General features: G+C 64.4%; 1 protein-coding gene across 7 annotated transcripts in view; it reads right to left on the reverse strand.

Annotated features, from left to right (window-relative positions):
* The window catches only part of SEMA4D (semaphorin 4D), a 95,649-nt gene that overhangs the window by 16,476 nt on the left and 66,480 nt on the right, over nt 1–12,693 (reverse strand). For all 7 annotated transcript variants that reach the window (XM_081790858.1, XM_060610240.3, XM_060610241.3 and 4 more), the window contains exons 3-12: nt 11,255–11,400; nt 9,004–9,066; nt 7,474–7,572; nt 4,798–4,891; nt 4,253–4,366; nt 3,394–3,545; nt 2,270–2,445; nt 2,021–2,177; nt 917–1,139; nt 37–152 (exon numbers count right to left, since the gene is read on the reverse strand). In XM_081790858.1, coding sequence (XP_081646984.1) covers nt 37–152; nt 917–1,139; nt 2,021–2,177; nt 2,270–2,445; nt 3,394–3,545; nt 4,253–4,366; nt 4,798–4,891; nt 7,474–7,572; nt 9,004–9,066; nt 11,255–11,400 — 1,340 coding nt within the window. The remainder of the gene's footprint in view (nt 1–36; nt 153–916; nt 1,140–2,020; nt 2,178–2,269; nt 2,446–3,393; nt 3,546–4,252; nt 4,367–4,797; nt 4,892–7,473; nt 7,573–9,003; nt 9,067–11,254; nt 11,401–12,693) is intronic.

A 12,693-nucleotide genomic window follows, 5' to 3' on the forward strand; every position in this document is an offset into this window, starting at 1 on the left:
CAGGGATGTGGGAGGCCACCCGCCTGTCCTCTCTACCTTCTCAGAATTCAGCAGCAGCGTCTGGACCGGCTCGAAGTCCTGGAAAAGCTGGGTCTCCTCGATGATGTGGGCATCATTCTCAAGGTTGACAGCTTTGTGGAGGGCGCCCCGGTCTGCAAGGGCAAGGCTACAGGTCAGGGACGCGCCTGGACGGTCCTGGGGGGCCGACAGCCCCCGTTCTTCCTCTCGGCTCCTCCCCTCCATGAGACGCTGAGGAGCCGAAGCCGTCCGCACTTTGGACGTGGGGAGGAGGAGCCACCGGCGACGCGGACTGACAGCGTGAGCGGCACCGGTCACTCCGCTGTTTCCTGGAAAAGAAACGGACCTCCCACTGCTGACTCCCGTGGAAGTCAGGGCCACGACACGGGGCCACCACATCCCAGGAGAGGTTGCTCTCGGGCTCCAGCGGCCCTCCGGGGCGCCGTGCGGTGAAGGCCCCGGGGAGGGGAGGGCTCAGGGCACGCTGGAGCCCCCAGGAACGACCCCGGCGCCCTCCGGCCACTGCTGCTCCGGCCCCAACCCCCAACCCCCCACCCCCCGCCTTCCAGAAACGCTTGCGTGAGAGTCCCAGGTGGGGACCCGTCTGGAGCCAGCAGGGACGTGGGACTTCTCTGCCACCTGCTCTCAACCGGCCCGCACGGGCACCACTCCCGGCGCACCAGCCCCGACCCACCGGGCCTGGATCCCCACACGGGGGCCGGGACTCGGCCATTCAGTCAGCGCCCCAGAGGTCTGACGGTCAGACGGCGGAGGCCAGCCAGGGGTGGCGGCTTCTCGGAAACCCTGCCGGAGACCCCTCCGGGCGCCCGGGGAGACGCTGGCCTCGCGGCAAGAAGGAGCTGCGTTTGCCGGCGTCCTCAGGGGGGGACGGACCCACCTGTGCCGATGAACATGACGTCGTAGACGGTCCCGTCCAGGGCCCGGGTCCTGTCCACCACGATCTGCGTGTAGTTCACGTTGCCTGTGACCAGCCTGGGCCTGTTGTCTGTTGGGGTCACGGAGCCGTCCATCAGGGGGTGGTCCTTGACGAACTGCAGGGTCTTGTCCGGCAGACCCAGGGAGCTGGAGAAGTTGGCCGCCCGCGCTTCGCGGTTGATGCACTGTGGGGGGCAGACCGGCCGTCAATGCGCGTGCTCACGGACGCACAGCCCGCACGAGCCCCGCACGCAGGCCCCCCGCGGGGCGCAGACTGTGACAACGCCATGCGGAGCGCTGTTGCCAACGGGGAAAGTCAGCGGCGACCTTTCCCCAGGAATCCAAAGACGTGGCCCGAAAGCCGGTCGGGAAGGGCAGCCATGCGTGTGTCCGCGAGATCTAATCCCGCTTCACGACACACAGCGAACTTGCTGGTGTCTATTTGTCAATGAGAAAACTGTATCAAGCTTTTGAAATTGAAAAATAACGGCTTATCACTTGATAGCTCTTCCTCGACATCTCTGCTAAAATCACTAAAAACGGTCCGGTTCCAAACAGCACAAAGGCCAAGCGCGTGAGGGGTTCTTTTCCTGTCCTGGCTCCCGAGTGCGGAAACCGAAATTCGTAATCACGTGACCACGATTTACTTCATGACACGCGTGGAGGGAACGGACGGCTGCTGGCAGGCGTGGACCCCCAGGGAGGAGCCCCAGGCCAGTCGCCCGGGCCACGGCCCCACCGCGGCCACACCCACGGCCCCGCACACCAGCCACATGACGGGCAGATGCCGGTTTCCACACAAGAGTCACTGCTTTCGGGAAGACACAAACGTGACTCACGTTAACGGGTGGGGGGTACGGCCCACTGCCGAGAAACCGTGCTTTTGGGGGGGAAGCGGCACGTGAGACAGACCTATTTTTATCACAACGTTGATTCCACAAAACACCCGTGCCGGCCGGAAGAGCCTCCTGGCGCGGGCCCGGTCAGGGACAGCCGCGCCACGGCACGCGGTGAGGGGAACGCGGGACGGGGAGCGGCCCACCCTTCCCGCCCCGCCCCCACTCACCGCCCCGGGCCGCGGCGTGGGCACGGCCCCGTTGTAGCGCACCCACTTGGTGTGGGACTGTTCCACCGTGGCGCTCTGCATGTACTTCCCGCGGGAGAAGACCGCCTCGGCCGTGGACAGGTTGTAGGCGCACACGGCTGACAGCCCCACGTTGTTCCTGGGGACGAGGGGGCAGGGTGACCGTCCTGGGTGGGGGGAGCGCAGACACGCAGCCCGCCCGCCCGCCCGCCGGCCCGCCGGGGCACCTACAGCTGTGGGGTGAAGACCCCGTAGAACACGGGCTCCTTCAGGTCCGGCGCCCTGAGGACAAAGACGGCCTGCAGCACGTTGAAGACGAGGTTGCTCTCCGGCCTGGAACAGATGAGCCTGGCCTTCAGGAAGGACGTCCACTTCTTCTGTAGGGTCCGCAGACCGCCCTGGTCCCCCTGCAACCCCAAAGACGTGCGTAGTGGGGGGAGGGCTGACTCCCCGTAGGCAGCTGGGAGTCAGTCACGTACGCGGCCCCGAGCGTCCCCGTCTCGGTGGACGGAGGCCACGGTGGGAAAAGAAGGGCCGTGGATGGCCACGTGGCCACGGCAGCCGGTCTGCGCCGGCTGGGGTCTCAGATTAAAACACAGAACCAAGAAAGGCCTGTGGGCGAATCACCCGGAGGCGGCCGGAGGGGCCGGCGGGCCGCGCACGGCGTCACAGCGGCAGAACCTCCGCCAGCCTCGCGCCCCTTCCCCGTGCTCCCCACCCCTGCAAGCCAGCCTTGGAGCCAGGGCCACGGAGCGGGGGCTCCCGTCTGCTTCAGGCCAACACGTCGGGGGTCCTCGTCCCAGAGGAGACAGTCGTTTCAAAGGGCCTCGGCCAGGTCCCCCCCAAGACAGGTTTTGTGGGCTGCCCCCGCACCCCCGGGACAATCACAGACACGCCTGACGTGACCTGCTCTGGAGGGAGCCCCGAAACGCAGAGATCTGGATGCCAAAGACTCTGGAATCAGAGCATCCTCACTCGGGGGCAGTGAACGCACACCCCCCTCGCCGCCTTGATGCAGGAATGCCGAAATCCCAAATCTAGCAGAATTTAGCTCACGCGGTGAACACAAGCCAACTTCCTATATGGCCCTGGAGGTCCGAGGACGGTGTGTCCAGAGCAGGCCTGCTGAGGCTGGGCCTCTGGCCACACTCGGCACCGATGCTCCGGGGCCCGCAGGGAGACTCCCGGACTGCCCGGGGGCAGGCCGCGCACACCCCTCCGTGGCTCGGGAGAACGATGAGGTAGGTGAACGGACATCTCGGAGGAGGAGGCCTGGAGCCCGGGCCACGAGACCGGTCCTCCAGATGCGCGAAGCGCCCAGCCGGGACCAGAGGGAAATCGGGGAGTGGGCTCACCTTGCACACCCTCGCCACCCGGGGGATCATCAGCTTGAAGACAAACTCGTACTCCACGGCCACCTCGGTGAAAAAGAAGTACACCCTGTCGTCCCCGCTGTCCGTGCCGTCCGGGCTCTCTCGGATCACGTCCGCAAAGACAAAGTTTGGCTCTGCAGGCAAGAGACACCCGGTTATCCCCCCGCCACAGCGCGGGGCCTGGGCACCTCCTGGCCAAGGCGCCAGCTAGTGCCTGCACCACGCCCCAGACAAACCCCAGGGCCCGGGGCGGGCACGGTGCCCATCCGTCCTCCTCGGCATAAGGAGGTGCCGGGGATCGCGGTTGTAACACACACTGTCTGGGCCGGCCCCGAGAACCCGGGCTGGGCCTCCCGACGGCAGGCAGCCCGGGGACCCCGGGGACCCTGGGGACCCAGATCCCAGAGACCCGCCAGAACACACGCATCTGCTGGTGCAAACAGCACGTGCCTCAAGCGGACAACCCCCGACCAGCAGACCCGCCCCGCAGTGAGGGGAAGCCAGGGGTCCTTCCTCCCCCAGACCACCCGCCTCCAGGAGGTCACGGCCCGCCGGCCAGCGCCAACTAGAGCCCCGTGTGAGCAGCTGCGTGAATCCGCCATGCACACGTTATCCGAAGGTGAGCGAGCCGGTCAGCCTGGGTGCAGGGACCACCAGGCTCTCGTGTCACAAAGAACCACCACCTCTGTGTTCAGGACAGGAAGGCCCCAGTCCGGAGCCCTGGCGGCTCCAGAAGCACCCCACATGGGGCCGTCCCAGCCCGGAGGTGTCTGCGGCCCCTCGCTGGGACTCAGAGCCACAGACAGACAGACAGACAGACCCAGGGGCACCTGCCTCTTACCGTTAAGCCACGGTATCGCGTACTCCGTCCTCAGAGGACTGTGGGACGAGTTTCGGGAGATGATTGGCTCGCTTCCCAGAAAGTTATAGGACGTCCCGGAATACAGCTCCCCATCTTAAGCGGCCCCGGAAGAAAGAGGAGAGGAGGGGTGGTCGGCAGCCAGACACGAGCCCCCGGCCCAGGGAAGCGGGGAGGCCACGGATGCTGCGTCGCGAGCCTTCCGTCTCGGTCCCTCACGTGGACGACTGTGCGCTCCACGCGAGAGCTGCTTCACGAGCAGCTGGGGCGGGAACCCCAGGGGACCCGCACCCGGGAAGTAACACGTTCGGGTGTAAGTGGGGCCACGGGACGCGCACAGAGGACGGACACAAAATGACCCCTTCCCACACATGTGACCTCTGGCCATGGGGGGTGGCCGGTCACCCTTCTGCAGTGAATCTGAGCGCTCGTACAGGGGTCTACGGAGAGGCTGCGTCTCTGCCGGGACAGGGAGCAGGGAACTGGGGGAGGCAGCCGAGCCCATGCTGACCTGGGGCGGGACTCACCGACCATGACAGACGTGTAGCTCTGTGCAGGGTCAAAGGGGCACCTGCCCTTGCCATCCTCGCTTCTCCCCAGAAACTGAAAGGACGTTAAGTTCTACGAGCGAACGAGAAGAAAGGGCATCACGCGGTGTCTGAATTCCTAGTCTCCCAGCACCCTTCTGCTCTGCCATTTACTTTCACAGACTCGCCACCCGGGGGCACGGAGGGAAGAGCATGCGTGGGCGGCCACGTGAGTCCCAGGTCTGGACGCCGGCGCCACGAGAGCCGCGCAGGACCTCGGAGCCTCGGTTTACTCCTCTGTAAGATGCTGGCGGCTCTAGGGCCCCAGAGCAGCCAGGGCAGACCGGAGGCGGGAGGCACCCAGGGAGCCATCGGAAGGCCGTGCACCAACTACGTCCAACAAGGACGGCACCCAAGGCAGTGGCAGACCAGACCCATGGGCAGAAGCAGCGGCGTCCCCACCTCCTGCCACCCCATCCTGTACTAACAGAAAGCATGGGGGACGGCCTCAGTGTTGGGGACCCTCCTGGCCTGACCCGAGAGCCCAAAACCAGCCGAGGAAGGAGCGAGCAGCCCCAATACGTGAGGAACGAGCAAGCTCTGTGCGGAGACATGGGGCCCCGAGCCCGGGGACAGGTGAGCGGCTGGGAACGTGCCCGCACCGTGCAGGGAGGCTGGAGGGTCAGAGAAGAAACCCACCGCTGGAGGCATAGCGGGAAGTCACGCGCCTGCTGCCAGAAACACAGGACGTGCCTGCGTGAATGAAGGTGGGCACCACCTCCCGCCTTCCAGTGCGGAGAAGCTGAGGAACACGGACAGCGGTGGGGAGTGGGTGCGGGCCCGTCGCCCGTCGGAGGGAGGGCTCACGGGCCGGGGGATGTTGGGCCCACCTCTCCAGGCAGACCCCCCCCTCAGGTCTCAAAGCACAAATTGGGGCATGAACGGATGGCCCGTCTAGGGGAGGTTTGGAGGCCGCCTGAATGGGGGGGGCAGAGCGCAAACGAGAGGGCGTTGGCAATGACTGTAAATCTTCATGGGTGACGACAGGCTTGGTGTTGGTCAGGTAGGCACTTAGGGGTCGCGGGTCAGGGTGCCGCACGCCCACGTATGTCCCTTCCCACGCAATCTAGGTGCCAGATACACAGGCGGGATCCACTTTCCTGTCAGCGTGAACGTCCTTATTGAAAATACGGGGCCAAACAACAGGCCCGGATTTAAAGGAAACATCTGACCCCCTTACAACTACGGGATTGGAGTCTCCATCCGTTTTCGGCTTCGGAGGGGCTAGACTCCAGCCAGCAAACCCTGTGACGTGTGGGCGTTTCTCACACGACCTGGCACGCTCTTCCCTTATGCAGAACCAGGCGACGTCTGTCCTGAGGACCCAGACTCAGAGCTCAGAGCACCGCACCCCACAGAGCCAGCGTCTGCGGGCTCAGACCGCCAGCCGGCCACGCGGGGGGGGGGGGGGGGGTGCGCCCACCCCGGGGGTCCGTGCGCAAACTCCGTCTGCCTGTACTTTGGGCTGTCGTTTATCTCTGACTCAAGGTTGGAGAATCTTCTTTAAATTCTAGTTAATTCAGGGTTCCGGCAAACGAGGCTCTTGGTTGAGGCACGCTCTGTGTCCCAAGTCGGGGACGGTCACTAGACCACGTGCCTCACTCTGAATCCCCACGTGCATTTAAAACGCGTCTTCTCTTCTCCTGGTGGTTGTTACAAATGGCTCATCGGGTGCCCGAGTAAAAGGAATTTCTCCCAGCAAGACGCTGCCGTCCAACGTGCCCCGGGAGCGAGGGCCTTGGGAGGACGCCGTGGGGGCCCCTCTGCAGAGGCCCCAGCGCAGCAGCAGGCGGGCCCGGCTCAGCAGGACCTGTGCAGGTCGGCGAGGGAGGTGCTCGCACAGTCGTGCGGTGCCGTTGCCCCCGGGAGGGGGTGCGCTCCGGGGCCGAGGGCGGCGGCTCCGTGTCCACGGCAGACCCACGTGGTGAGGCCCCAGGAGCGGACAGCAGCCGGGCCGGGCCGTCCCAGCGGGCACAGACGGGCGGCTTCCGCACACGCGCCCACTCCCTCCGGCTCCGGAGGCTGCAGGCTGCGGTCAGGGATCCGGATGGCCGGTGCCTGGCGAGGGCCCCCTTCTCTCTGTCCCCATGTGGTGGAGAGGGGGCTCTGGCGGCTTTTCCCAGAAGGCTGTCAACCCTGCGGGATCAGGGCCTCGCCTCTGTGACCACACGTAACCGTGATAGTTCCTCAGAGGCCCCACCTCCAAATGCCACCACATGGCGGGATTCGGGCTACAACGTGCGGATGTGGGGGACACGTTCGGGCCGTAACACAGGTGAACCGAGAACACGTAGTCTGGGGGCAGGGTCCTGACTCCCCCCTTTGACCGGGACGCAGGCCGCGGCAGCGCTCCCCGCAGAGCACAAAACGTGGCAAAGAGGACACAGGAGGCCGGACCGTGGCACCCTAGGGCTTCTCTGTGTCGCCAGCACACTTCCCAGCGGGACCCCCACTGCCAGCTCCGCTGGCCCCATGGGTCCCGCCCTGGTGAGCGGCCACACCCTCACGCCCACTGTTGTGCAGAGCGGGGAGCCCCCGACGCCGCCTGGGCCCCACCAGCTGCAGTACCGACCCTGGACGAGGTGGCGGGGGGCAGGGGGCGGGGCACAGCCTCACCAGGTGGTCACAGGCTGGCTGGAAGGCGTTGGTCCCGCACACGTACAGGGCACCGGGGCCAAGCGGCTGCAGCACGCGGATGTAGTTGAGACATTCGGTCTGCGGGAGAGAAACGCGCCCGTGAGCCGTCATCCGGCCCCCGGGGGACGCCCGCCCTCCGCCACCCACCGGCACGGCAGGGGGCCAGCCAGCACGTGCCTGACGCCGCCCCTCACCTGCCACCTCGGACACCCCCGTCTTCTCGTGCTGGCTCGACCCTGCCTGGGCGGCGGGCACAGCCTCGGAGCCCCAGTCCCCCCGACAGACCTGCGTCTGCCCGCTGGACCCAGCACTCTGCTCTCTGCGGCGTCCCCCCCGCCGGCCGCCAGGGGCCACGGGGATTTCACTTCAGCCGCCGATCGACACTCAGCAAAGACACACGGACTCAAGTCTTCCCGGACACCCGCCACCGAAAATCCACATTTACTCGCACCCAACACACAGCCCGTGCCTCACACGTGCGGCCAGAGCCGCAGAGGGGAAAGTAGGCGGGACCCGCCAGCCTTCCTCGCCCCCAGGAGACCCCACCCCGCCGGCCCCAGTGCAGGGGACAGGCTGGGAGGGAGGCGCCGAGCCGGCTCCGCGTGAGAAAGGGCCCGCAGGAAAACCAGATGTCACTGAGGAACACGCTCTCCAGGGCTGGCGTGGACCGGGAGGCATGCGCTCTCGCCTGAAATTATCTCTGCTCGGTGAGGCTTCGTGGCTTTCTTTTCGCTAGGACGGTTTTCAACTGGCTGGCAAGAATTCGTCCTGCCCACAGGAGCCGGGAGGGGCCCGCGTCCCCGTGCGGCCTCCGCTCTGGGCCGGGTGAGCCCTTGTCTGACAGCTCTCAGACCCTCCCTGCAGCCCCAGTCATTACATCACAAAGCCTGCATTCTCCCCGTTTCCTAAGGCAACTTTGGATCTACTGACTTCAGTACAAGTGTCTGATGTTCTGCTAAAAAAAACTTGAGCAAAAACTTTCTGTTTTCATTTTTGCTTATTCTGCAATTAGCCAACTGCTGAAATTTACCTTAACTCAGCTATCCTGCCCCCACTGCCACAGAAGATGGGCTCTGATGCTCGGAGACTCTGACATGGGCCCGGTGCCGGTTGGGGGCGGGCGGGGGGGAGGGGCCCAGAGCCCCGGGGGAGGCGGACGCTCGGCCTGGCATCTCCCGGGGGAAGGAGCAGATTCTCAAGGGGTGGCTGCTGCCCAAACTCCAGAAATCCCACGGCGCCCCTTCGGGCTTCTGGCATGCAGCGGGGGTCTGAACCCTGCCCTTTACACCATCGGCCAGCAGGCACCAGAAGAAGGTACCAGAAGGTACCAAGTTTTAGGGCCACTTGAATGCATCCAACGAAGCCAAACTTTGAAAACATTTCTCAGATGCCCGCCACATTTGGCACCTGCTCAGAGCGACCCTGCCTCATCGCTTGGGCACAGGGCGCCTGGCGGGATGGGGCGCGACCACGTCACCAGGCTGCTGGGGTTCCGAGACCGGAAATTACCTGTCTGGATTTCCCCTTTTCTGCACATTTTGCCTTTTTATCTTCTGAGACCTTCCAATACGCCTGTGGGGAGAGAGGAGAATCCGTTTCAGCACATGCTCCCGTTCAAGGGGGAAGGGGATGCGGCGTAAAAATGCACAGTTTACAAAGACCGCACAAGTGAGGCTTTGTAAAGCGAGGCTGGGCCGGCAGACGCCGGGGTCCGGAGCCATCAGAGCCGCCCTGGCCGCCCAGCATCCCGTCAGTCGCCGCAAAGCAGCAGGAAAGCTCAAAGGGCGGACAGTCGGGTTTTCAGTCCGTCACAGCGAGCTAAGCCACAGGTGTTTTCACACAGCAGCGCGGACTCCTTCACCCCAAAGCAAACGGAGGGCGGGAAGAAAAGGACACGGGTTGCGTTTCCTTTGGCCGTCGGTGGACGGCAGGACCGGCTTCCCTCAGCTCCGCAACCGTGGCCGTGAGGGGGCGACCGCCCGCTCCCCGCCTCCCCCCTTCCCAGCACCTGAGCCAGGGGATGCGTCATGGGGGGCCGGCACATGCCCCAGCCCCTCGCCCTCCAGAGGACGGCGGCTCCCCCACGCCTGCCTCACTGTCCCCAAGCTGTCCCACCTCCCCGTGTGACAGTCCCATGGCCGGTGCCCAGGTGAAGCCAGTTGCCGGGTGCTCAGAGGTCAGGATGTGCCCGGAGCTGCGAGTCCCCTTGTACGCGGTCCCGCGCTAACTCGCCTCCCGCATCCGCAGTGCGGGACGTCTTAGCGGAAGTCCTACCCGGAACACGCAAAAGCAACGTCCCAGCAACAGGCGACTTCCTTCGGAGGCTGATGCGCAAACCGTTTCACTGCTGCCTCCGTGAAGTGCTCGAGGACCCGGGACACGCACGCTGACGGGGCCGGTCACGTTCCTAGGGTTTCACCCAGGCTTCCCTTTGTATCTGTCCCTAGGCCCCCAGGGGACAAGGACGCATCGGCAGAGCAGTGAGGCTCTGAGGGCACCCACGGGGTCAGCACTCCCCTTATCTTCAAAGGCTGATGACCACAAAACCCCGTCCGTGAGTCAGGCAGAAATAAGCACGCAGTCGGGGGACCGAGACAAAACACAGAGGTCTGGGGCAGAATCAAGATTCTCGATTCCAGAGAGAAGCAGGCCACCCCAGCCGCTGGGGTCGCGGCTAAGCAGCCAGCGGTGGGGGAGAGGCCGCCCGCCGGCGAAGGGACGGTCTGAGCATCCGGGCGGCTCCGGCTGCCCGTGGATCCAGGCCCTTCAAACGCGGCCCCAAGGTCATTCTCCAAAACCAAATATCCCAACACCACTCTCTCCCTCTGGAGGGAAGGAACTCGTTAAAAACTGGCAAATAACGGCCAAGGTTCTAAGGGCTGATCCAGCCACTCCCAAGGAGCTGGCCCCGCGGGACGTGAGGAGCAGATAGGTGTGCCTTCCCCCACCCTCCCCCCCCCCCAAGACTGACAGCTTCCTGCTCCCAACACAGAAGGGAACGTCGAGCCGGAAAATCCCGCTCTGCGATCCTCGAGGCACCCGTGGCCCTGCTCTGCTCTGCACAGGCCCAGGGCTGGGGCGAGGACCCCGCCTCGGAGGAGGGGCCGGCCTGTCACCGAGGGTGCAGAGCGGTGGCTTTCCCAGGAAGGGGCCAAAACGGCGGCCGGATGTCAAGAAGTGACGGGCAGAGCGGACGGCCTCGCGGACGGCCCCGCGTCAACGGCATTCAAGCATCCTTAGGAGAGTCTCTGGTACCCAAACATCAGCCATTTGATGACACTTTTGGACGTGACCATGGTGGTTCGGTTACGTGGACAAAAAGAGTCCTTTCCTTTAGGAGACACCTGGGGAAGCCCTACGGATGAAGAGTGCGCCTGGGACCAGCCTCAAAGCCTCCAGAGGGAGCAGAGCACGAGGACAGGGGCGGAAGAGAGCGACCTGGCCGCAGGACCCGAGAGGGGACAGGCCTCACGGTCACCGCTTCCTCTGCCCTCCGGGTGGCCGAGATTTGCCGTCATGAGAAGTGCAAAACTCCAAGAGGAGAAGGGGGGCCCCGGGTGAGTGGCCGGCCCAGGGAGGGCAGAGGCCGCCCGGCTCACCTGGGACACGCGGCCCAGACGCAGGCCGGAAGCAAGCTTCTGGGTGACTGGCCCGTGGGCGTGCGGGACCGGTGAGGGGCCGCAGCCCGGAAGGGGCCTGACGCCCCCGGAGAAGCGCAGTGAGCGGCCCCGGGGGGCAGAGCGGGGCACCCTCGCCTCACCTCGTGCTGCTTCTCAGAGACGTTGAGTGCATTCAGGGCGAACACGGCCTCCCGGGCCCCCACGTACAGGGTGCTCTTGTCCTCGCTCAGCAGCAAGACGGAGTAGTTGAAGATGCCCGGCTCGTGGAACTTCTCCAGCCGCACCTCTGGGGGGAAGGGAGGACATGAGCCCGGGTGCCTCCCGAGTCCCCGTCTTGCTTCCACGCACACTCACGTCGCCAGGGCCGTGGCGGATTCGCTGCCCCAGAGCTCAGGCGCCTGTGCCAGAGCAGACCCGCTAGGACGGTCACCCAGAGCGCGGGACCCCGCGAGGCCCCAGAGCCACTGCGCTCGACCGGCACTGTGGCCCGACATCCCTTGAGCTCCCTCAAGCCCTGCACTTGGCGTGGTCTCCCGGCAGCATGGCCGCCTAGTGCATGACCTGTAAGCACGTGACCTCCCAGGAGCGTCATCTCCAAGAATGTGACTTCCCGAGAGCGTGACCTCCAAGCACGTGACCTCCCAGGAACGTGATCATCAAGCGTGTGACCGCCCAGGAGACCGCGGCCCGTCCTCACGCCTCAGGGTGCCGACCGCGGTGTCTCCCAGACTCTCGTCTACGTGTGTTTAACCGTAACGCGCAACAGGTGTATAAAGAATAAAGCTAGTTAAGCTTTTCTTGTTCAGAAAAATCATGATTTACCTCAAAACATTTAAAAAACACTGTTTCAGTAAATCTGTCCCTTAACCCAAGCATTTTTCAGGCATAACCACCACAAACCTGCCAAGGAGAGAAACAAGTGAGATTTCTCACTTATCAGCTAACCGCATCCGTAACCCCGAATACGAGAGACTCAACAGTCAGCTCCTCAGGAGGAGGATAAACGCATGGGCGTTATTTCTGAAGGAGCGCTTTCTCCGCTTTGTCCGTCCGGCATCAGCGTATCTTTTTATCTTTCGTTACGTAGATTTTTAAAAGTTTATTTATTTTGAGAGCGAGAGAGTGCGCACGTGCAGGGGAGGCAGAGAAAGGAGAGAGAGAGAATCCCAAGCAGGCTGCACGCCATCAGCGCACAGCGCGACGTGGGGCTTGAACTCGCGAACCGTGAGCTGAGCCAAAATCAAGAGTCCGGCGCTTAACCGACTGAGCCCCCCAGGCGCCCCTGGGTGCGCCTTGAACCTGGGTTTCCATGTGTCACTGGGGCTCACGCTCTCTGCTCTCCTGACCTCCCCGTGCTGGGCATGGATGCACGTGGACGAAGGCCCTCCCGGCACGCGCTGCCTGGGGTTTTGCGCGAGACCACTCGGCACCCCCTGCGAGCAGCCAGGGGTCTCAAGACACAGCCCCCGGGAGGGGAAATACATCAGAAACGAACCGTGGGCAAATGAAAGCAACCGGCCGGAAGCTCAGCCACACAGGCTAAATGTCCTAAAAACAGGCCATTCAGTGCGGTTGTGCT

This window comes from Panthera onca, chromosome D4 (assembly GCF_046562875.1).
Source record: "Panthera onca isolate mPanOnc1 chromosome D4, mPanOnc1 haplotype 2, whole genome shotgun sequence".
In the NCBI taxonomy this organism is placed as follows: domain Eukaryota; kingdom Metazoa; phylum Chordata; class Mammalia; order Carnivora; family Felidae; genus Panthera; species Panthera onca.